Source organism: Trachemys scripta, chromosome 2 (assembly GCF_013100865.1).
Source record: "Trachemys scripta elegans isolate TJP31775 chromosome 2, CAS_Tse_1.0, whole genome shotgun sequence".
NCBI classification, from domain to species: Eukaryota; Metazoa; Chordata; order Testudines; family Emydidae; genus Trachemys; species Trachemys scripta.
This window is the reverse complement of record NC_048299.1, coordinates 228,871,387-228,895,217: the sequence shown is the minus strand read 5'-3', so window position 1 is coordinate 228,895,217 and position 23,831 is coordinate 228,871,387. Positions and strand designations below refer to the sequence as shown.

Below are 23,831 nucleotides of genomic sequence, written 5' to 3'. Positions count from 1 at the left end.
TCTTGTTTGGGCCTCTTTGCACTAGTGAAATTCCATTTAACCACATATAAAGGAAGTAGATGGATTGAGTAAAGTGGTGGCGTTTTTTACAAAGTCAGTTTCCTGATACAGACTGTACTATAAAGAAGCCTAATCCCATATATCCTGATTGTGACTTTCCAAACCAACTAGAGGACTTATCCTTACAACTTCCAGTATAATTGATGGGAGCTATGCAGCTAAATGGCCTAGCCAGCTTTTAAAACCTCAACTTCTTTCTATAGCCATGTCATACAAACCACTTGCAATGTTTTGGTCAGCAACAAAAGTAAACTTTATGTAGCTGGTATTTTTTTTCTTGAGCTAGGACAAACATACATTTTCTGTGGGGGAAAAAAATAAAGATTGCCAATTTTACAGTTACTATGTACATTAATTTTATTCAAAACTGATTAAAAAACTAACAAGGCTTGCCTAACTACATGAGGTAGTACATGTAGCAAAACAAAGGACAGAAATTAATACTCTGAAATATGAAGAATACCAATAAGTTTACAAGTTAGAAAGAAATAATAAATCCATCAGCAGAAACAAAAACACCAAAAATAAAGTTCAACAGCTTTTCAGTCTTAAAGCACAATACACTTTTCATAGAAAGAAACATAGTATCACCATTATATTTTCTTCATATACCATAATATGGTAAAATTAATGCACAAGGCTATTCACCATAAATGAATTAAAAGGAAATGGTGAGGCAATAAATGAGTAAATCTTCATTAGGCTCCATACCGCTATACATCCTGGCCTGCAGGAGTATCCGCCAGGTTGTGAGAAGTAAGGGGGATTGGCCTTGTTACCATTTTCTTAACAGTGTAGAGATTGTGTTGACTGTTCACCCTCAAATCTATGTGTAGTACACAGATACCATGTACAGTTTAAGGCCTGAAATTTTCAATTACTTATGCATGTGGTTAACTTTATTCCCGTGAGGAAGGCCACTGAACTCAATGAAACTAGTCACAGGCTTAAAGTAAAGCTTGTGTGAGTTTGCAGAGTCGGGAACTTAATCATTTCAGTTTATTCCTCCTCTCAGTGTGAAAATGATCTTTCAGTGTCTGGTTATTTGAACTGACTGAGTTATCAACATCCAATAACAGTGTGTTTATTATCAAATTTAATTTAGAAAATAAAAAAAAAATGTAAATTGATCGTTCTTAACAAAAAATGTTTCTTTAAAGGAACACATTTTAATGGTCGTATCCATTTCCAATTTTTAAAAAAATCTTGATATTTGTCTAATAATTAGTGTAAACTATAAAACACTCCAGCTCTTCTTTTAGGTTGGTTATTGCTAGAGTAAATCATAAAAAGTGTTATACTTCTGACTTACAGGCATGATTTATTGTGTCAATTTATTGGGATGGCTATTTTTTAATGTAAATTGGATATAAAATCACTGGTCTATCCATGGTGTAGTTTTTAAGTTATTGTTAGTGGCATACATAAAGCACCATATAATAATGTATTCAGATAAAAAATGTAGAACATTTATGAGATTTGAATTAACTGTATAGGATAACTGCTAAGAAAATATAGCAATATTTAACACAGGATTCAAAAAATTGTTATATATCATTGTAGTTTTTCAAATGCATTTTCTCCCATGTTTAATTTTCCAGATTTTTCTCCATTAAGATTTACATGCAGCTGAAAGTCTTTTGGCGGAAAATAGTTGATATCTTCTGTACAATAATGTTACAGCTTTACACAAACTTTAGGAAGTATACTAAGTGATCTTTATTATCCTCTTCCAAGTGCTCTGGTTGCAGTTTATTTTGTTTTTTTTACTCTTTAGTAACTGGACTCAGACAACGGCAAATATTCTGAAAGCCTTGCCTCCTGGAGGATTCTGTAAACTGAAAAATAAAACCATCCCAGAGGTTATTTATAAGACCACAACACTCCAATTCACTCTTAGGAACTGATGCAAGCCCTCTGAGTCCAGAACTCTCATTGACTGGGCTCTTAGGCTCTGATCCTGCAAATTATTTTGTGCAGGAGGAATGTTGATTCAGGCCATATTTCGCTATATGACATATTGCAAGTAGGTTTTAGAGAATTCTGAGTAAGGGCCTACTTCTGTTCTTCTTGAAGTCAATGGCAAAGTTGCTATATAACTCTGCTATTCATTCCAATGGGAGCAGGATTGGGTTAATTTATCAGAACGATAGAACTTTCTGCCAGAAATAAAATAATCTATAGTAACAGCTCTACCACTGATGCTCTTTATTTCAAAAGAAATGCTTATTAACAAAACAAATAAAGTGAATACTAATATTTAGGGGAAAGCTTTGAATGTGTCAATTATTTCTAGTCAATTATTACAGAACTGGAGGGTACAATTTATGGAATTAATGCTGTTTTGTAAACATTAGTGATAGCAGAACTGCTTAGTTTTGCTGTTCTTTCAACCTCATAGCTGAACAGTGTCATGGTTCTGTAGGACAAACTGCAGGTTCTGTAGGACAACAGTCCCGAGTCAGGTGGCACACTGGAGCCATTATCTTGGCATCTTTCCATTTGAAACTGGTTGCACAACTGCTATACGTGCTTTGAAACATTAGTTTTTACTTTATAAATGCCTCTCGACTGGGGATATGGATTAGCAATGCAGGTTCTTCTGTGTTATTAAATACCTGACGCATCATTTACATGGACCACACAACTGATATCTATTTACTTTAATAAACTGTTAAAAGGCTGCAATGGGTTAATAGTGCCCATTAGCATTTTTTTCTGCACACATAAAATCCAGGCAATTAATCAAATACGAATCACAGTTAGACTGGGGCAAAATTTTTCAGACATATTGTTTATTTACCATAAAATGAAGTTTTGGTTGACCCAAAAATTGTCACTAATTTGACAAATTCACAGAATAGTTTTGGGCAAATTTATTTTTGGGGGGGACTTAGGTGCCAGTCATAAAATTAGAAGGGAGGCAGTACCCACCTTATAACCCAATGTTTAGGGCACTTAGCTGGGCTGTGGGAGACCTGAATTCAAACACCCTCCCCATGTGAAGAAGGGACTTGAACTTGGGTCTCCCACATCCCAAGTGAGTGGTATAGCTGAGAGCTGTAGTCCCTGGGCTATGGAAGATTCTTGCAGGGGAGGCTGTCTTAATCTCACCTTGCGGAGCTGTTCCACTATGTATAAATAAATAGTGCTTGAAGCAGGGACATGAATTTGGGCCTCCCAATTGAGCACCCTTACCACTAGGCTATACAGTCATTCTTGCTTTTTCTTCTTTTCCACATGCATGTAATTCTTGTATAAGGGATGATCTGGCACAGTGTTTGCAACTCCAGAGTTCACAATTAGCTTCATGATTGTGAATGGGATGTACCAAGAATACTGTAAAGTCAAAATTTTGTTCTGATAGAACCCGGAAAAATATTTCAGAGCTTCAAATTAACTGGAAATATGCTGGCACATGTCATCACAGAAGGTACTATATAATGGTAAGTGATTTTAAAAGACTCAGATACACATCTGTATGTCTTAGGAAATCATGCTATACGTTAATCTGTTGTCTGTATCATTTGTAGACTATGCTTATTGATACAAAGATATGCAAAAAGTTAATGGCCATTCATATAATCCACCCTCAATAAGAGGGTGCCATATAAACAGCAAGTACTGGACCATTCCAAATCCCACTCACCTAAAATGAATGAATCACTTATCTAAAAAATGTAAAAGGAGGCAAAGGTAATTTTCTTAGCAAACATTGCATTATTTGCCACAGGATCAATAAACAAGAGAGTCGTTTTGATTTATAAGCGGCTTTTTAGGGTTATGATTTATGAGCTTAGAGGAGACAGGCAGTTCTGGTACCGCAGCTTCTCCAGTCATTGTGACTCTTACACAACCCTGTAAATCACCCATGTTAGCCTATTTATTTAGCTTTCAAGCACACACACACACACACCCCTTAACCTCACCACACACAGAGACTTAGTGCAAGAATCTGAAAATGATGGCATGCATTACTAGGAGAAGGGAAAACAACAGTCTTTTAAACTGAGCTTTTTACCTTTCTGAAAATATTCCATTTTGAAAGGAGGCGATGTACACCTTCCTTTTATCTACTGGCATAACATCAACATAGCCTCCTTGGTTGCGAACTACTCCAGCATGTACTGCTGCCCGGCAGATACTAGACACCTGAGAAAAGAACAGAAGAGTTTTTGTTTGCATTAGTTCTATTATACTTTTCATTAACTTTTAGATTTACAAATAATAATAAATAAGCATATCCATGGCTCTAGATACCTTATCATAATTAGTCATATAATAAATGCAATTAAATTTATCCTCAGCAGCACTGAAATACATTCCACAGGAACTCAGCTGGCTGGCCAGCAGGCCACCAGCCCCCTCCATCAACTGGAAGCAAGCCCCATTAGCTTTGTCCAGAGAACAAGGTATCTTTTTTGCCACATGTCTGGAAAGTCACCAAATTCAGGATATTTAGGACCAAGGTGTGAAAGGAGGGGAGAAAAAGTTCCAGAATCCTGTAGCCCTCACAGGGATGTCCTGTCAGTCCCCCCCCCCTCACTTTTATAATGAGGGGATCCAGCTCAAGTGCCCCTGCTGACTGCTGCTGTGGCAACATTGCACTCAGACAGTCTGTCCTCAATAAGAATTAATGGTTATGCCATAAAAAACAGCAAGACAGGTGGTCCCTTGGGTAGGCCAGTTCCAGGGCTTTAAAGTTTATAACCTATACCATAAACTCCAGCCAGAGACCAATGGACAGCAAGTCTCCCAGAAAGATGCCCCATTCAATAAGTTCCAGCTTCAGTCTCCAAATGTTTTTAAGGGGTAGCCCTATGTAGAGCATGTTGCAATAGTCAAACCTTGAGAGGTAACAAAAGCCTGGATAACAGTGGTAAGGTCTGCATCTGAAATCACTCCTAAATTGCAAACTCTAATGACAGACATACTCCTTCCATCAAAGTGGATGATGTTCCTTCTGCCAGCTCCTCTTGCTCTTTCCCCAAACTGCCATTATCACCTCAGTCTTGTCTGGGTTGAGCTTCAGAGTGCTCTCATGCATGCCCAAATCTCCACTAGACATTGATTGAGGAGCTGAACTACTTCATCTCAATCAGATGATATAGAGACAGAGTTAGGTGCCATCCGCATATTGAAAACTCTGAACCAGAGGCCTCATCACTAATGTTCCTACCAGCCCCATTTTTACAGGAATGGAGGGGAGACAGAATGGTACTCTGCATTTGAGAACTCTTTGGGAAGAGGAGCAATTGCCTACAACTACCTGTAGAGAACGCCCTGAGAGAAAAAGAACAATGCCACTGAAGACCAGCTCCATCTACTGCTATGAGAATGGCAGGTGAGTTAACAGCACTTCAAGATCAATGGTATAGAATAATCTATACCCATCTGCATATACATCCTGGTGCTTTGCCAACACCAGGATGTACATAGATTAGTGAAGGACTGATGAAGGGAAACCAATGTGGTGTTTTGCAGGAGGAAGCTGAAGCCACCACCACATCGGTTTCCCTTCACCAGTCCTTCACTTCGTTTTAATGTCCCAAAGTGATATGAAACAGGATAATGCTAAAAAAGAGTAGTCAATTACTCAGAGAATTGGTAATCTCTCTTTTTAATTACTTAAAACTTTTAATAACTTAATGCTATTTTCAGCGAACTGCAGATCTAGTGAAACTCCATTTATACTGTAGAAGATGAGTCTTTATTTGTTTCAATGCACAGCACTGTGCAATTTGCAACTCCAGCTACAGGGAATCTCCATTTAAAACCAAGCTGTTTTGTAAAGAAGAAAAAAAATGTCTTCACTGTAAGAGGATTCCACAGAATCAACATTAAAAACGTAACCAGTATAAATATCAACATTGAAAGACCAGTTTAAACAAGGCTTGCATTACCTTCCAGCTATAATTGGAACAACATATATCTGTAACTGTAGTTATTTTATAATCTAAATGCTATATAAAATACAGGAATTGAAAATAGCAATTATTTTCCAACTCCTATTCCAACCATCGAAGTTGCCAGTTTCACTGTTATATAGTCAGTCCATTAATGTCACAAAATTTCTGAGAATATAACTTTGACAAAGTTTATCCAAAGGCCCTTTTAAGTTTTCCTCCTCAGAATGATTGACTGCAGCTCTTAAACAAGCCAGAGGGGATACAGTTTATATTATTCAGTACCTTTCTTTCCTTCCTCCTTAACAGCCTTAGAATTTTGCTGTATTCCCAACCTGGCAGCCAGTAATCAAGAGACTAATTTAAATTATTTAGGGCTATTGCTGCTCTTAAATATTAATATTATGGTAGTTCCCAAAGACCCCAGTTAGGATTGGGGTCCCATTGTGCTCGGTGTCATACAAAAACAGAAGAGAGACAATCCTTGTACTGAAGGATTTACAATCTAAAGATACAAATGAAGGGTAGGGGATGTGAATGCAATGTACCACAACGAGTATGGTGCAAATGAGTACAGTGAAGAATTGGCCCAGGTAGTTACATGTATTTTAAGGGGTTCATTTGCTTGTTTGATTTTAATTGGCATTAGAGGAAGTGAGGAAGGGAGTAGGAAAAGGAAAGTAGAAGAAGAGGAAAGGCCACAGCTTGTCACCTGTCTAAGCATGACAAGCAGGCTGGATTTTGTAGGTATCATGGCAGAGGTGAATGCTCCAGAAGGATCTGAAGGAAGATAATGGCTCCTTGGATTTTATCAGTGTGTTTTTCCCTAAGCAAAAGGGAGAGTGTGGGAGAAAGCTTGGAGGTGTTTAAGGGAGAAGCTGAAGGGTAGATGGTAAAGGTTAGGAACACTGGCAGAGCGGACATCACAATAGGTTACTAGATCAGTAAGGTGGAATGGGGATATGATATTTGGGGTGTTAAAAATATGGACAAGAAGCTTATACAGTGGGAAGAGAAAGCCAGTGGGAGACTCAAAGGTGGGGTTTATGTGGTCAGAATAATGAGTCAAGAAGTTGGTTTTAGCAGCAGCTAAAGCTGAATAGACTTGAGGGATGCAAATATGCAGTAGTTAAGGCCAGAAAATAGGAGGTTACAGTAGTGAAGACCTGGGATGAGGGCTTGAATGAGGAGCTTGATTACCCTGATGTCCTGGCCTGCTCTGTGGGCTGATGCAAGAGGTGAGGATATGGGACAAATTTATAAAGTTTTCTAAAGGAGGTGTCATTTAATCCTGGGTGTTAACTGGACCTTCAGTCTTAGTTCTTAACTAATTTTTGTATTGAAATAAATTTATTTTAAATAGGGGGATGTTTCCTATTTTGAAGGGTCAGACCATCTAACATCTTACCCATTCTTGGGTAAACATTTTGGGTGAATTCCTGGCCATATTGAAGTCAATGGCAATATTCCCATTGATTTCAGTGGGGCCACGATTTCACCCCCACAGGTTTATTTTCTGTTTCTAAATATTACTTAGCAAGTCATTTTATTAGCAGCTTTAAAGGCATACTTCTCCCTGGAAGTCTCCATCAGTAGCTTTGAGCTGTTGCTTTAATTCAGATATTATCTCAGCCCAAAACATATATAAGGCAACATCATGCATTTTTAAAGTAACAAACATTTCATACAGCATTATATGACCTTACTTCATCGGTGTGCAGTGAACTCTCTGATATTTGTCAGTATTTAACAGGTCATAGAATCTGAATACCAAGCTGTTTAATCATTTTCCCTCTTTTGCTACTCAGCAAAATACCACAGCATAGCATTACTCTGCAAAGGCACTTTACCCACAAGCCTCCCTTTCACAAATGGCAATTGTTCCCAATGTCCTTTATAACAGATAGTATTGCTAACAGTTCTGTTTTTCTCTCGGCAGAATGCTATGGACAATTATTCGAAGATATTAGGAAAAGTATTTCCATGTAATTAACTGAAGCAAAAGCATTTATAAATATGAGCCAGACCCTGAGCTAGTGTAAATCGGCATAGTTCCTTTAATTTCTGTAGTCAATGGAGCTGGGCTGATTTACATCAGCTGAGGATCTGACCCACTTTTTAACATTTGTGATTGACTCAAAAATATTACCACAGGATTCTCTATCAAAAGAGATTGTTCTCAGGGCAGTGATGCCTGGAATGAAAATAAGATGATGAAACAGGAATTTGCTAAGAGTTTATTTTGAGAGAAGATATGTGGGATGTAGCTAAGAACACACTGAGTCATCATTGTCAATGGAGTCATACCAGGCATGAACTGGGCCCATCAAATCTTTTATCAAAACAAATTCTAAGTGTGAAACAAGTGATAACTTGGCAACTTCAAAAGTCTCTCTTTATTCTGTAGGTGTATTTGGTGCTCGGAATCAGGGACTAACAGCAGTGACAAAAGCCAGTCACTGTACAAGTAGGTGCTTCAAAAGCATCTCCAGAAAGCTTTGACAGTTCATCTCAGTTCTCATCTGACTCAGTTTTCTGCAAATCTTACACCTTTTGCAAACACCAAAGTCAACATTGAACTGTTTGTTGAAGTGCAAATACTGTTAAAAAGTTCTGTGGCATAAGGCATAATATCAAAATGCCAGAAATAAGGCTCTGAGCCTTAGATAATTGGAATAGGGGAAGCTGAAAGCATGGACTTCCTGCTCCCATGAGTGGAAAGCAGGAAGCTGTTGTGAGAGTGGCATATACTATAGTTATTTATTATCTACATTATGATAGTGCCCAGAGGCCCTATTTAGCATTGAACCTCATTGTCCTAGCACTGTACGTACACAGAGTAAGAGTCACTCCCTGCCTCAAAGCACTCATAATCTATTTTAAGATAAGACAAAACAAGAGGCTGCACAAACCAATGGAGGGTACAGGGGAAGGGAGGATGAGTAACAGTGACAGAAACACGCATGTGGTTACTGACAACTCTGCACAAGTACACGGTTTTGTGTTAATTTGTGGGAAAAGCTGACAAATAGACTGGTACTGCTGGCAGAGCAGAGGGTAATGCAATGACTAGCAATCTCATCAAGATTAGGGGCAGTCACTGTAACCTCAGAGCTTGATGGAAATGGTAAGAGAAGAAAATAGCAAAAATTTTGTGGGGCACCATGGAGGATTCAGATTCGTCCCTGCTTAGATCCAGGGAGAATGGGAGCAGAACCAAAATTTTCTAAATCAATTTAAGAATAAAACACTTTGCTCAGCCTGCTGTGTAGCAGTATTTTCAACCTTCTACCCTAGCTAGTATAAAAAAAAAAAGTCTTAATTAGAGCTTCACGAATGCTGCAAAAACAGGTTTGCAAAACCTTTTATTTCTTTTGCACAATGGATGCATTTTTTCCCAGCAACATGGCTGCAAATATTTCTGTACAACATGGATGAATGTTGAGAAAGCAAATTGTTTAAAAGCAGAACTCTTAGGAGCCTAATTAGAGGCTATTTGGGACTACTTCTGAGCAAAGCGCACAGGATTTGGCCTTTTGAGATCAATGGGACTTCTTGCTTGAATGAGGGAAGTAGAAATTAGTGTTTATCCTCTAACAGGATAATCTCCTCTAACTCATCTTGACCCCAGGGCATTGACTTCAGACTGCTACTGAGGAGCTGAAAGTAATTCCTTCCTCAAAAGGCACACACTTTTCCATTTCCCCTGTTGACATACATACTAACAAACATGCACATGAATAACTCAGTGAGATGTACTGAACTGAAGGGACTACTCCCATATGTAAAGTTACTCATGTACATCAGTGTTTGCAAGGTGGGAGCCCAAGTTATTTACTAAGTATTACTTCTTTCTCATAATAATGATTAGTACTTAAATAGTGCTTTTCATCCATAGATTTCCAAGTGCTTTAAAGTGTTTGAGTATCATCACGTTGGCCAGCTATTTGTCATCACACTACTGAGGTCTGATTAAATATGCAGGCTAATGCCTCTTACTGGGAAAACGGTGAACTGCTTCCTCTGCAGCTAACCCATTGCTGCTCTCTGGACAGATGACAGAGGAACACAGTATCCTCCCTACTTCCCCCCTGCTGCCTGCTCCAAGACTAAGCATATCTCCTCCTATGTAAAAATCCTACACAGGTTAGAAACAGTGTGCAGTCTGTATCTAAAGTCCCCTGCATATTATAGCAAAATGCCGCAACTCCGAGTAGCACCTCTGCTCTGCTGCAACAACTTTCTCCTCAAAATAGATAGATAAAGGAAAATCCATTGGTTTTCTTACTGAAAAATGGATGTTTAGGAAATGGATTTGGTTTGTTAGAAAGTCAAAAAGCAGTTCAGTTTAAAGGATCATAGATTAAGGTGAAGAAGAGTTCCCACCTATTTTTAAACAATTAACAATTAAACTGAAGGTAAAACTAGGAAAGTGTTGCCAGGTATCATAATTGGTAAAAATGTAGACAATTTTAATGCCTAATGAGTATAATCCAAATGATTAACTGAACAAAATTGGACTTGATAGATAAAGAGGAACTTTGTCAAAGTCAATTGGTCTAAAACTTGGTCTATCTTGTTTCTCTTGGAATGGTTTTCCAACTACTTATGCACCCACCTTATAGTGGTTCCATCTAGGCTATATTTCCCTAGTTTATTTATGAGATGGTCATGTGAGACAGTATCAAAAGCCTTACTAAAGTCAAGATATACCACATCTACTGCTTCCCCCCCATCCATGAGCTTTTTACCCTGTCAAAGAAAGCTATTAGGTTGGTTTGACATGATTTGTTCTTGACAAATCCACGTTGACTGTTACTTATTACCTTGTTATCTTCTAGGTGTTTGCAAATTGATTGCTTGATTATTTGCTCTATTATCTTTCTGGTACTGAAGTTAAGCTGACTGGTCTGTAATTCCCGGAGTTGTCCTTATTCCCCCTTTTACAGATTGGCATTATATTTGCCCTCTTCCAGTCTGCTGGAATCTCTCCAGCCTTCCATGAGTTTTCCATGGCTCAAATAACTCTTCAGCCAGCTCTGTGAGTATTCTAGGCCCTGCCAACTTGAAGATATCTAAGTTGTCTAAGTAATTTTTAACTTGTTCTTTCCCTATTTTAGCCTCAGATCCTATCTCATTTTCACTGGCATTCGCTATGTTAGACATCTGATCACTAGTAACCTTTTTGGTGAAAAAAGAAAGAAAAAAAAGTCATTTAGCAACTCTTCCATTTCCACATTTTCTGTTATTGTCTTTCCTTCTTAGTTGAATAATGGGCCTACCCATCCTTGGTCTTCCTCTTGCTTCTAATGTATTTATAGATTGTCTCTAGCTAGTTTAATATCATTTTGTGCCCTGGTCTTTCTAGTTTTGTCCCTACATGCTTGTATAGTTTTTTTTTTAAATATTAATCCTTTGTAATTTGACCTCATTTCCACTTTTTGGAGAAGATTCATGCAATTCTTTTTAAGTGACATTCATGCCACAAAAGTTCTCTATCCAATATCCTGGGCCCAGATTTTCCCTCGTATTCAAATCCATGGAAGGGGACTTTTCATTAGATTTCCCATGAAGATTTCCTTGAGGAGACCCCCCCTCCATTGTCCAATCAGTGGTGTTTGCTTCCATAGTAATACTACTCCAAAACACAGTTGATCTTGTGGATGGGCCTGCACTCATACTAGCTCCTTGCAGCTCTGCTGACTGCTTGCCATCATGGGTCTTCCCTTCCCTATACCATTTTTCAGTACCTCTAATCTCAATTAAAAAAAATACTATACATGTGTATAATAAAGCCAGGCCAATCTTCACCAGGTCCATTTGTTTGCATGTTGTATGCTCTGGCCCTATCCATTGTCTGCATCTTAGACTGTAAGCACTTCAGGGCAAGAACTGCCTCTTTTCCATGTTTGTACAGCACCCAACACAATGTGGTCCTGCTTAGGGACCTTGGGCTCTACCTGGGGACCTTGGGCTCTCCCATAATATAAAGATTGAATTATCATGGCTCAAACAGAGTTGCATTACCAGAGACCCCTCTGTGCCAAGGTGGCACCAAGTGACACTGCGAAGAATCAGGAGAAAACACAGTCTAGTGTCTGAACTAACTTTTTTGACTATTTTCTGCAGGACCAGAGGGAGGATCATGTGTGTCCCCATCCTCTGATTCAACCCCTAGTCCATTCACTGTGTTGGGCCTAGCCCATTCAGAGATCCCATCGCTAGGTCCAGGAGGAAAAGTATCATAGAGAAATCCAATCCCCCCTTTCCACACAAAGTAGGAGAGATCCTCACCTCAACCCTCTCATGAGCCCAGTGAGAAACAATATGAACCCCCAAGGGGAACGTATACGAGTGCAGAGGGTACAGTCATATAAGCACATTGTGAACAGAGAGGAGTGGAATCTGTGCCAGTTCCAGCTCTGCCATCAGGAGAGCTTTTGGGGGGATTGGAAGAGCAGTCACCATATACAGATTTTGTGACCAGGAACCCTACAGTGACAAGGGCTAAATAGTATTCAAAAAGGGGAAATGGAGCTGTGCTCTGCTTCTGGTGGATGAACTCCACCCACGCCAAGCATATATGTATGTGAGAGAGAGAGAGTGGGGGGAGCTGGGGGATGACTTTCATGCTGTATGTTTGAAAACATGCTTCAAACATTCTTTAAAAAGAATTAAACATGAATAACTGTCAGCATCTCAGTATTCAGGGGCCATTCTCCAACAACAATGAATGGGTACTGTACTCCCACTGGAGAAAAAGAGATGACAGAGAAATAGATTTCAGTTTCAGATTTCCAAAAATAGCTTTATGGTATTCTTTTGCTTTCCATCAGAAAGTCTTATTTATAATTTTGAAGACTGCTACAAATATGTGACTGTACATTACTGAGATACGTCCAAAATAATTGGATTATGTATATTTATTTTTATAATAACATGGTATTTTGTTTCACTGAAGTCTAGAAAATATGTTTGTATCTGGAAAGGGTCATTAAGGGTCTAACCCTTCATTCATTGCTCATGTCATACAAGTCAGTGGCAATTTTGACCAAAATTTTCAAGTTTGGGTGCCTATAGTAAGGCATGTAAATCTATACTTAGGCACCAAGTAATTGTCCTGATTTTTAGAAAAACAACAAGGAGTCTGGTGGCATCTTAAAGACTAAAGATTTATTTGGGCATAAGCTTTCGTGAGTAAAAACCTCACTTCTTCGGATGCATCCGAAGAAGTGAGGTTTTTACTCACGAAAGCTTATGCCCAAATAAATCTGTTAGTCTTTAAGGTGCCACCAGACTCCTTGTTGTTTTTGTAGATACAGACTAACACGGCTACCCCCTGATACTTGACACCATGCAAGGCACTGATTTTTAGAGGAGCTGAGTACCACTGAATTCTGTGGGAGCTGTGTGTGCTCAAATCAGGCCAGTAAACATGCCTAACACTAGGTATCCAAGTTTGAAAACTTTGGTCTTTGAGTGCATGAGGTACATAGGATCAGGCCTGAACTGTCACACTATATAATATCCTCTCATTGTATATTCCATTATTTCATCATCCACATTTATGAATATGCTTGAATAAATCATGCTACTTACATCAGAATAAATCTGAGTTCCAATTACACGAGCATAGTGTGGGTTTGCCTGCATACAGTTGCGAGGACAATACACTCTGAAAATTGAACACAAACATACATTTTAAGAATGTAACTACAATATTACAATACCACATGTTATTTCATTAAACTGGGCTTCAAGATTTGACACTCAATGAATTCAGTGATGGATAAAGATAAGGTATCCATACTGATGATATTAGATCGATCAGCTAGCATTGATGCTATGGACTAATAGGCGTTATTGATGCACTTCTGGTCCCTGGCAAGAGTGGGTGGTGGAGGACTTCAGTAGCTCTGGGCTTTTCTGACAAAGAACACCCAAAGGGCAATGCTGGGCAACTACTGCCTCTGCCCTGAGGAACCGTTACAGCTTTCCTTCCTCAAAATATTGAGACATAAGCTTCTTTTGATGAGTGAAAATGTTGGCTTCAAAGAAACAGCTTACACATTTTGCTGAAAGCTATAAATTGACTTATAAACAAGATACTCACCATGGCCTACTTTACCAATCTATTAATATTTCTTTGTAAACAAATATTTCCCTGACCTACTATCCTCCAACCCCAGACCTCCCCAATGAAACAACACAGAGTTGTGTCAGACCCCTTTATGATATATATTTGGAGTGCCACAAGGATCTGCTTGGTTCCCTCTTATTATTCAATGCGCGTGCAAGACCGTTAGGAAAGTGGGTTAAAAAAAAACAGCGGCTAAATTATTTTCACTGTGCTGATGACAGCCATCTCTATTGCATCCAATCCAGACAGAACAAACAAATGCCTTTCCCAGTGTCTAGGCACCTCTGGGGCCTGGGTAAGAGTGAGCTGGATGAAACTTTGCCATGAGACTATGGAGGTGATGTGGGGGTTGGAGGAAGGAAGCACAAAAGCTGGAAGTTATATCAGTTCCTCCAACATCTGTGACCAAAGGTTGTGATCTGGGGTTGTGGTTAGACTCCTAGCTGCTTCTGGATGATCAACTAGGAACAGAGACCAAGACTACCTTTCTCCAATCTGTGCCTGGCCATTCTGCTACAGCCTTTCCTCTTGAAGGCAGACCTTGCCATTGTGATTAATGCCTGTGTCACCTGTGATTAGTATATGAAGCGTGGTTGGGAGACCGTGGAGGAGAAGTGCTGTTGCCACAATTTATTGCTGCTTGTAACTTGCTGGGTTGTGTTTTTTAGATGTGTGTCCAGGGCACCCAGACAGTGTTGGATCGGACTTTGCTTTGGAGTTTTTAAAACTGATCTCTTTGTCACTCTTTGACTTCAGGATTTTATTTTTAAATGTTTTCCTAAAAATGGCTTCTATTTTTTCACTTCAGAATGTATTATATTGTGTAGTAACAAGAGAGAAGAAAGATGGGTATAAGGATGGGATTTGCGCCATCCATTCCTGCATTTCATTCATTTACTTATTTCTACACCTTATCCAGCAAGACTATGCAGCTATAGCCAAACACCACATGAGTCCAAGGTCCCAAATGCTACATTATGGGATGTTTTCTTAGCAGTTCTGGCTTTGTGTTTGCTTCCTCTATTGACTGTAGGACAGCTATAAAACTACTCGTGGCTATCTCCAATCTCACGGTAAATCATGCTACACTGTATTTACCTCTGACTCATCTACGGTTTTAAGAACTGTTACAGGTTTCCTTCCTCAAACTACTGAGGCACAGTCTTCTTTCAAAGAGTGAAAATGTTGATTTCAAATACACAGTTCAAATACACAGCTCACACATTTTGCTGAAAGCTATAAATTGGCTTATACACAGGATTCTCACCATGGGCTACTTTACCAATCTATTAATATTTCTTTGTAAACATAAATATTTTCCTGACCTACTATTCTCCAAAAAAACCCAAACAAACAACACCTAAGACACAGGGCTGTGTCAGACCCTTTCATGATATCTGTTTACAGAGGAGTAAACTGAGGCTCAGAAGTCCATTGCCCAAGGCACACAGCAAGTCCGTAATATAGAATGGAATACCACTAGGCCACACTTCTCAAAAGTGCAAAAAGACTCATGTGCTATAGAAAGTGTAAAAGATCCTTTATTTAAAATAAATAAAAGTATACAGATCCTCCTCTCCTCAGAATGTATTTACTAGCTGACAGTGTTCTTAAACCAGAGACTGAAAGACAAGCAAAACATTTGTGGCCAGATTTTTAAAGGTGCTGAGTACCAACAGCTCCCACTAACATCGGTAACGATAGTGGGTGCTCAACACCTTTGACTAAAAAAGACTATTTCTTTGTGCTTTGATATGACAGAAAGATTCAAGACTTTTACCTTGGGCAATGCGAGGCTGGTTTTTGAAATGGGCATAGCTGTTCCACTGTTGTTTCACAGGTGATCGCTTGAACTGAAGAAATAAAACACAAACTAATAGATATATGCAGTCAAAATACAGTCCAATGTATGATGAAGATAATATATAAATAAATGCTAACCTGTTACTTTGGAGACTGTGAAGGAATTAGCAGACTGATATTTGCTAACAGAAAGAAGAAATAAAAGAAAAAGTCAACAATCAAACAATGTATTTAATTAATTTCCAAACATAGGCCCAACAATGATTATGCTTTATTGGAATCCACTAGTTTAGACCCCAAGTATGGAATCCCTGCATGTTCACTACAATTACTACATTTAGTTTACATTCACAGTGAAATTCAGTATGAAATCAATGATTAGCACAAAGATGTGTTAAGCTCTGAATTCCTACATTGTCAATGACTTCATTTGACAGTACAATAACAGCTAATGTAATCGGGTTCCGTGATTCTGTTTTAGTCAGAAGTGCCAATCAGCAGAAGCATCCATTGACTGTTTCCTCATTAAGGACCTAACCACAGCATTAGCATCATGCAGGCACAGGATGCCGTTCAGTCAAAACCAGTGTCAGAATCTGGAACATGGTTTTTCAGATTCAGTTCTGCTTTTACATTCAGTTTGTTACTGGTATCATCAGGTCAGCAAAAAGGATACCAATTTTCTTTTTATTAATAATTACATGGTCATCAGAAATGTAAATTCCTTTTCCTGTCTCTGAACTTTTATCTAATAACTGGTCAGTACTTTCCTTCATTACTTCTTCATCTCAAGGGATCTAGTCCTAAAATCTTTGGGTTTTTTACAACACCCTTAACCAAGAAGTAAATGACCTTGTTTGACTTTGGTAAGTTTAATTACTAAAGGAGGAGATGAATCCTTAGTCATCTCCAGAATGGATTACTGTGATGTGTTTTTGTTGGGCTACATCCTGTACTTGGAATGGTTTGCCTGCTTATTTAATTTATTTATTCCTATTGGATGGTAATTGCACATGTGCTCTAAAGTCACCACCGTCTTCCAATTTGCCTCCAGTTACAATACAAGACGTTGGTTTTAACCTATTATATAAATAGTTTGGATCCTTGCTCCCTTAGGGTACACCTAGACTAGGATAAAGGTGGTGGCATAGACAGGGCAAGTTGTATTTTAACATGTGCTAGCTCATCAAGGTGAACCCCAATAGAGGGAAAAAATGGAAAAATTTAGTCTGATTTCAAGTCTAGCTTCATCTTGACCATCTAACACACTCAGGATGTGTCGACATTCAAGCTGGAAGGTATAATTTTCAGCTTGAGTAGACATACTGGTGCTTTGATTGAGTTAGAGCACTAAAAATAGAAGTGTAGCTGTAGTGGTGGAAGTGGCAGAAGGGGCTGCCTGCCCTAAGTATGGTCCTGTCCAAGACCCTAAGTACAGACTTGGGGCAGCTAGCCCCTCCTGCTGCCACAACTACACTTCTATTTTTGGCATGCTAGCTTGATCACCACTGGGCACAGCAGAGAGAGCAACAAGGGACTGTTCATAGCTCCTATGGCTGTCTCTACCATGGCCCCTGCCCCGACATAGATTAGATAGACCTGGAGTCTGCTCTAATCTATACCATCTGGCTAGGGCATGCAAGGGGACTTCTGCCAGTTGGAGACTGACTGGGCAAAGTGCATTCTAACCATGCTTCCACCCTGCACATCAAGGGCTGAAGGAAAATTGGGTAACAGTCAGCTATGTTGGCTGTATGCTTGCTGGAGGTTCCTCCAAACTGGGATAATCTCCACCTGTGAGGACGAAGCCAGTTTCTGTCCTCTTTATGCTGCATGGCTGATGCAAACTACAGAGTGAGCCAGACAAACGGGCCTTACCTCAGGAAACCTTTCCTCACATGACATTCTGTCCAATCCCTAGTTTAGCACTGTAACCCTGCTCTGGACTTTTCAATACTGCACACTATTCTATACACACAGAAGCATGTGAATAGTTGGACATTATTGCATTTTCCCTTACCAAGGTAGTAAAAGTAGTATTAGATTACATTCCCACATGCTATATAAAGTCAGTCATGGTTTGTAGGATTTTCTTTTCGATATCTTCTATGGTTAAAAATACCAGTATTGGGAGCGAGGTCAGTATTACAAATATTCACACTGCAAGTAATGTCTTCTGGCTAATCACATGCTGTTTCATCTTCTTTCAGGTTTGCATCATTGAGAAACAAACAACTAGATTTGCATGTGGCAATCCAGCCTGAGTAAGGAGCAGCACATTAGAGCAGGATGAGAACTCAGACCCAATCTTGCCCCTGCTTCTCCTTGTATTAAGTGGAAAGTAAACTGGGATTTCTCCTCTGTGCTAGTTCAGCTGTACCAGCCTGTGTGCACCTCACTGGCCTGTTGTGGGGTCAGAGGCCAGGTTCCATCCACTCCACATCCCGGTTTATATAAGATAGACATGAACAAAAACAGCAACTGACAATTTATCATAATATGCTAGGGTGAACCCTACTTTGTTAATATTAACACTGAAGTAACATTAACCTCTTAGTATTCTAAAGAGTTAGTACTGATGCTGCGCCATAGTTGAACCCTGGCAGACTATATCCTCCATTCCCACCCACCACATTTTTTGTTTTCTTTTACAAGTTGAGAAGTAGTTGGACCTGCTTTCCTGTACAATCACTCCAACAAGTCTCCCGATAAGGATCCAAACTTTGTCACACATTTCTGAATCAGACCTCCAGAGTGTTTTAAGTTATCCCATCACTAGCAAATGTAAAAGGTTGTGCCAAGTACAGAATTGTAAATTTGCCTGAAGTTTCACATACAGATACTTAGCCTTGTAAGGAAACTGTTAAACATTTACTTAAATAGCTGTACTTTCGTGTTTTATGTGAGCATGTAGTAGGAGTGATTCACTTCTAAATACAATTTCTTATGGTTATTAAAGATCCCATAGCACTCTTCAGAACAGCAGAGAGGGATGTGCTCCAGTATCCTGGGAAAATTCCAGTTTAGCTAATTATTACAGAATATTCTGTCTACTGTAGCCCTACAGGGCTAGCCTGTTTGCTTGCTTATATAGCTTTTCTTATGGGTTTGATTATTTGTTTTATTATAATAGGTTTACAGATTTGTGCTAGAGTATTTTTGGCCATAACTCAAAGAAACTACAGGCCACATCCTGTATGTTGAGTTAAGGCAAGTTGGCATCCATACGTTTGAGACCTTTAGCCTAGATAGGTGATGATGAGCTAAAGCAGAAAGGAGATATATATATTTGTGACCTTTAAGATAGATAAATGAAGTTGCTCAATCAAGTTGGTATAGGTAGGGGCTACCTAAGTTCATACCCTCTTTAAACTTTGCAGGTACAACCCAAAGAACATGGAAATAACCGGTTCAGCCAGAAATAACAGATGTGAGAATGAGTGAATGGTCATTAATAGGTATGAATATGTCATTAATATGTTCAAACATGCCAGCCTATAGAGTACATGTACCCTGATACTTTGTGGGTGAGGAAATTCAGTTTGGACATGGAAGGAGGACACATAGTGCTCAGGTTCTATATGAAGGGTAACCCACTATATTAAAGGGCAGTTCATCATTGTTCAGTTAGTTCATTAGTTTGTAGTTGTTTCTTAATTCCTAATTGTTAGTTCTTAATTCTTAGTTCTCAAGTTACTCAGTGGAGTCAAACTCTAAGTTAGCTTCTATAGTCTTTCTATAGCTTTTTAGCTCTAGCTTCTCCTAAGTTATTCACCAACCATTTGAGAACTGAGGAACCTGAACCATTGGACTCTCTTAGCATGCAAGAGGCAAGGCTGGTCCTTTGTCTCTTTCCACCAGGTTATCAAGGAAAGGTGTGAGTATGCTAATCTAGAAACCTTTCCAGTATATATCACATGTACCTCTAAAACAATATTATTGCCTTTGTAATTCTGATGATTTTCCATTTGATTTCTATTTGATTACTTTTATCTCAATAAAAGTCTTTAAGGTGTATTTTGTTCTCAGTATGAGTGTCCTTGTCATACATCCCGAGGGTCCTTGCAAACTCTGTGTAGCCTGATTCAGGGACAAGAACCTTATTATCTTCTGATCAGATTATTTGGTGAGCCTGTAACCCATATTGTATAAACAATATTATTAATCTCCTAAAATTAGGCAGCACTGCCATGGTTAGTCCTTAAAAAAGCATTACAGTACCAGTGTTACACAGGATGAGCAGATCATTTTAACTCAGGCTATGTCTACACTACTGCGATAAGTCAACCTATGCTACGCAACTCCAGCTACGTGAATAACGTAGCTGGAGTCAACCTACCTAGGTCAAGTTACTGCGGGGTCTGCATTTCCCGTTGATTTACCTTACTCTTCTCTTCAGGGGTAGACTACAGGGATTGACTGGAGAGCGATCTGCAGTCGATTTGGTCGGTCTTTACTAGACCTGCTAAATCGACCGCCGATGGATCAATCTCAGAACGTCAATCCCAGCTGTAGCATAGACCTGCCTTAACTCAGTTTCAGTATGCACTGTTCCTTTGTAGGTACATCTTTACATTTGTATCAGAAATAGATGAATGCTGCAAATATTGAGGTAATTTAATCATAAATATTAATTTAGCTATTTGAGAGACAAGAGGGAGGGGGTGAGTTCATATCTTTTATTGGGCCAACTTCTGTTGGTAAGAGAGACAAGCTTTAGTTTACACAGAGCTCTTCTTCAGGTCTGACTATCTGACATAATTGCCAAGGGCAACCATTATATATTTTCCCTGCCTCTTCTATTTGATATAGCATTTTTGTCACTTCCTAGCCCATAGCTGTTTTGTCATTTTGCAATATGCTCTTAAGAATGGCTACACTTTCAGAATGATAACTGTATTCCAGAATGTGTCATTTTTATGATGCTTTCAGATCCTTCAGGATGAAAAAAAGTATATGGGAAAACTATTATTGTGACTTATTTCAGGTGAAAAAAAATGCAATATATTGGAAACATCACACATTTTAGTTGTAAGCACTCAAAGTATCAGTAATCTTGGACTTACCCAATTGACTGAATGCCATTTCTATAAGATTTGATGAAATAGTTTTTCCTTCCTTGCCTAGTGATATCAACCCAACCACCATCGTTGTCTAGAATACCATAATGTATGGCAGCTCTACAAATGCTGGATTGCTAAAAAATGGAGCAAGAAAATCATTTCCACATCAGGTGAAACAATTATTTTCCATTATATTTTAAATGTGAAAAGGCAGTTCTTCATTACAACTGTGTCCAATATCCAATATTTGCATTTGTTAAAGCTACTCAATCTTATGCCTTGCAGTCCTCATGCCCATCAAGCTATTCCAAAAGCCAGGGATCAGTCACATATAGTAGCAAATCCACCATTTTTTTCCTGCCCACACCCTCTGGGGACTGGGAGGGTGAGTGGTGAGTCACTACATGAGGCCTTCACCACTCGGGGATTCCCCTACACAGAGGTAGCCAGTGAAACCACTTTTTGGCTGCTTGTGCCCTCAAAGCGAGGCAAAGCGGTAGGAGCATGGTCCTGAATCCAGCCCTTACCAAACTTAGCATAGGTAGCATTACCGGCTGGGGCTGAAGCCTCCACAGACATTCCTATTGAGCTTAATGTAGTTGGGACAGCCACCACCCCACACGAAGAAAATGTCATTTTCCTATAACTCAGAATGAAAGCGTATGTTTTCATACTGTCTATTGTTTCCTCCCTTTTGTTTTAGTGCCCCACAATGATATGCAACAGAATAAAGCTGAAGGACCAGATATTTAAAACAAAGGATTAAATTTATACATCTAGACCCATATTCCCAAAAGCAGCCTATAAATATACACCCACAAAATCGTAAACAGCATTTGTACAGATTTATAGCTGTCTAAATGATCTGCACACGCAAATCCTGCTTATGTGGAAAAATGTGAGGTATTATATACCCAAAAATTACATGTTCAGAAGTGCAGGAACAAATCTAGACCAGGTTGAGGCTACCTTAATTTGCAGTAGGCTTTTTACTTTTCTGAGCATAGACTTCTTCAGAATGCATTCTTGCTGATAACACATTTTAGCTAATATTCCAAATTAAAAAGACAGAATTTCATTAATTATATCTATACTAAACTCAATTTAAAAAAATATATATATATATTTACCATTTCATAATGAACACTTCCAATCACTTTGCCCTTACTATCCAAGCAGCCAGCAGGACATTCATACCTAGAGATTTAAAATACAAATTGGTTTCAGATCCTATGATTGCAACAGGGAAAATATTTTAGTTAACATACACACAACTGTTTAGAATAATCTCAGATAGGCAAACTGTAAAATGTATCATACCTATTGCAAGTTGTCCCTTTGCACTGGTCTCTTAGCCTTACTTCACAAGAAACAATCTGAGCTAAATAACAAAAAGCCAGTTTCATTAAAATGTTTTAGAATGCTTTTTGTACCACTTGGTTCAAATTAGTTGGCATATGAAAAAAAATGCAAACTCCTTACACATTTGTTGTGTGCTTATTACTTCATTTCTCTCACTATCATCGCTCCTTGTAGAGCCTGCAGGTGAATGGGTCCTGGATCGACTCTGTGATGTTCTATCCTGTGCTTTGGATTGCTGCCGTTCAATCTCGTTGGTTTCCTCCTCTGGCTCATGAGGGGAGTAATGCCTGTCTGAACCCTCTGTTTTAGTGAATGAATGAGACAAATAATTTCTCAGAACAGCTTTTAGTCCGTTTTTGTAAACGGCACAGACATAAATGTGGCAACTTTTGTGAATATTCATGCTTTTAATATTTTGTTTTCATGGAACGGTTTAAAAAGAGATGAATAAAATGAAAAATTTGATCCTTCCATTGACTCATGGGATTCATCAGCTAGATGAATAGCTGATGTTTGGTAACATACACCATATACTTTACTGGTGTCTTACATGGATGTCTTGCTCACTTTGTAGCACTGATAGCATAGTTTTAAGTGTGAACGTGCTGGCAATATTTCTATTGCGGTAACTTCCCTCTGTCATGAGGGAATCCATAGACCAATAGTGGTATTTCTTCACATGATGCTACCTAACCAACCTTTTAAGTGCAGCTTGCTATAATTAAAGAAATTGGGCTTCTAAATCTATGTCCACCTGAAATTAGGCCCTTTTCTAGGTAAGTTAATAAGGATCCTAATTTTCAGAGGTGTTCACATCTGAGCGTAAGTCCCTTATTTAGGTACCTAGATTTAGGCACTCAACCTTGACCCAGTTGAACAGCTGAAGAACTGTATTCAGTAATCTTACTTTTCAAAAGTATTAATGTAAGTAATTTTCAAAGTCACTTATAAAAAAAAAAGAAATATAAGCCCCATAATATGCTTCATTCTAATGTTACAAAATGTAATTAATACAATTTTGAAAAATACAGAAGATAATAATGATGCAAGCTGGCATTTTACTGGAATGAATATGTTCTTTTTGCTGACACTGTTTTTTTTCCTTTATAGAATTCCCTTTGGTATTTTGCTGAGATAGCAGGAATTTCCAGTTAAATAAATTATTACATAGACTTTTCAGTGACTCATCAGTAAGGCTACGATTTAATCACTGAGGTCACGGCAGTCACAGATTCCGTGACTTTCTGGACCTCCATGACTTCTAGGTCTTCAGGAGGAGGAAGCAGGACTGTGAGCCCCTGCCCTGTAACTGGGGCTGGCTGGAGCCAGGACCCTGCAGCCCCAGCCGCGCTGCTTCCTCTGGGGGGCTGCAGCTGGGGCCGTGCACCCCAGGCCTGTGCTGTCCCGGGCTTGGCGGGACTGCAGTCAGGGCTGTGCGCCCCAGCCCCGTGGCTTCCCAGGAGCTGCAGCTGGGGGCCGTGCACCCCTCTTGCAGCT

General features: G+C 39.0%; 1 protein-coding gene across 1 annotated transcript in view; it reads right to left on the bottom strand.

Annotated features, from left to right (window-relative positions):
- Positions 1–399: 399 nt before the first annotated feature.
- Positions 400–23,831, bottom strand: part of CRISPLD1 (cysteine rich secretory protein LCCL domain containing 1) — a 58,847-nt gene continuing 35,415 nt past the window's right edge. The window contains exons 7-15 of the mRNA XM_034763153.1: positions 22,455–22,634; positions 22,293–22,353; positions 22,103–22,169; positions 20,976–21,106; positions 16,048–16,091; positions 15,887–15,959; positions 13,566–13,641; positions 4,082–4,212; positions 400–1,898 (exon numbers count right to left, since the gene is read on the bottom strand). Coding sequence (XP_034619044.1) covers positions 1,847–1,898; positions 4,082–4,212; positions 13,566–13,641; positions 15,887–15,959; positions 16,048–16,091; positions 20,976–21,106; positions 22,103–22,169; positions 22,293–22,353; positions 22,455–22,634 — 815 coding nt within the window. The 3' untranslated portion in view covers positions 400–1,846. The remainder of the gene's footprint in view (positions 1,899–4,081; positions 4,213–13,565; positions 13,642–15,886; positions 15,960–16,047; positions 16,092–20,975; positions 21,107–22,102; positions 22,170–22,292; positions 22,354–22,454; positions 22,635–23,831) is intronic.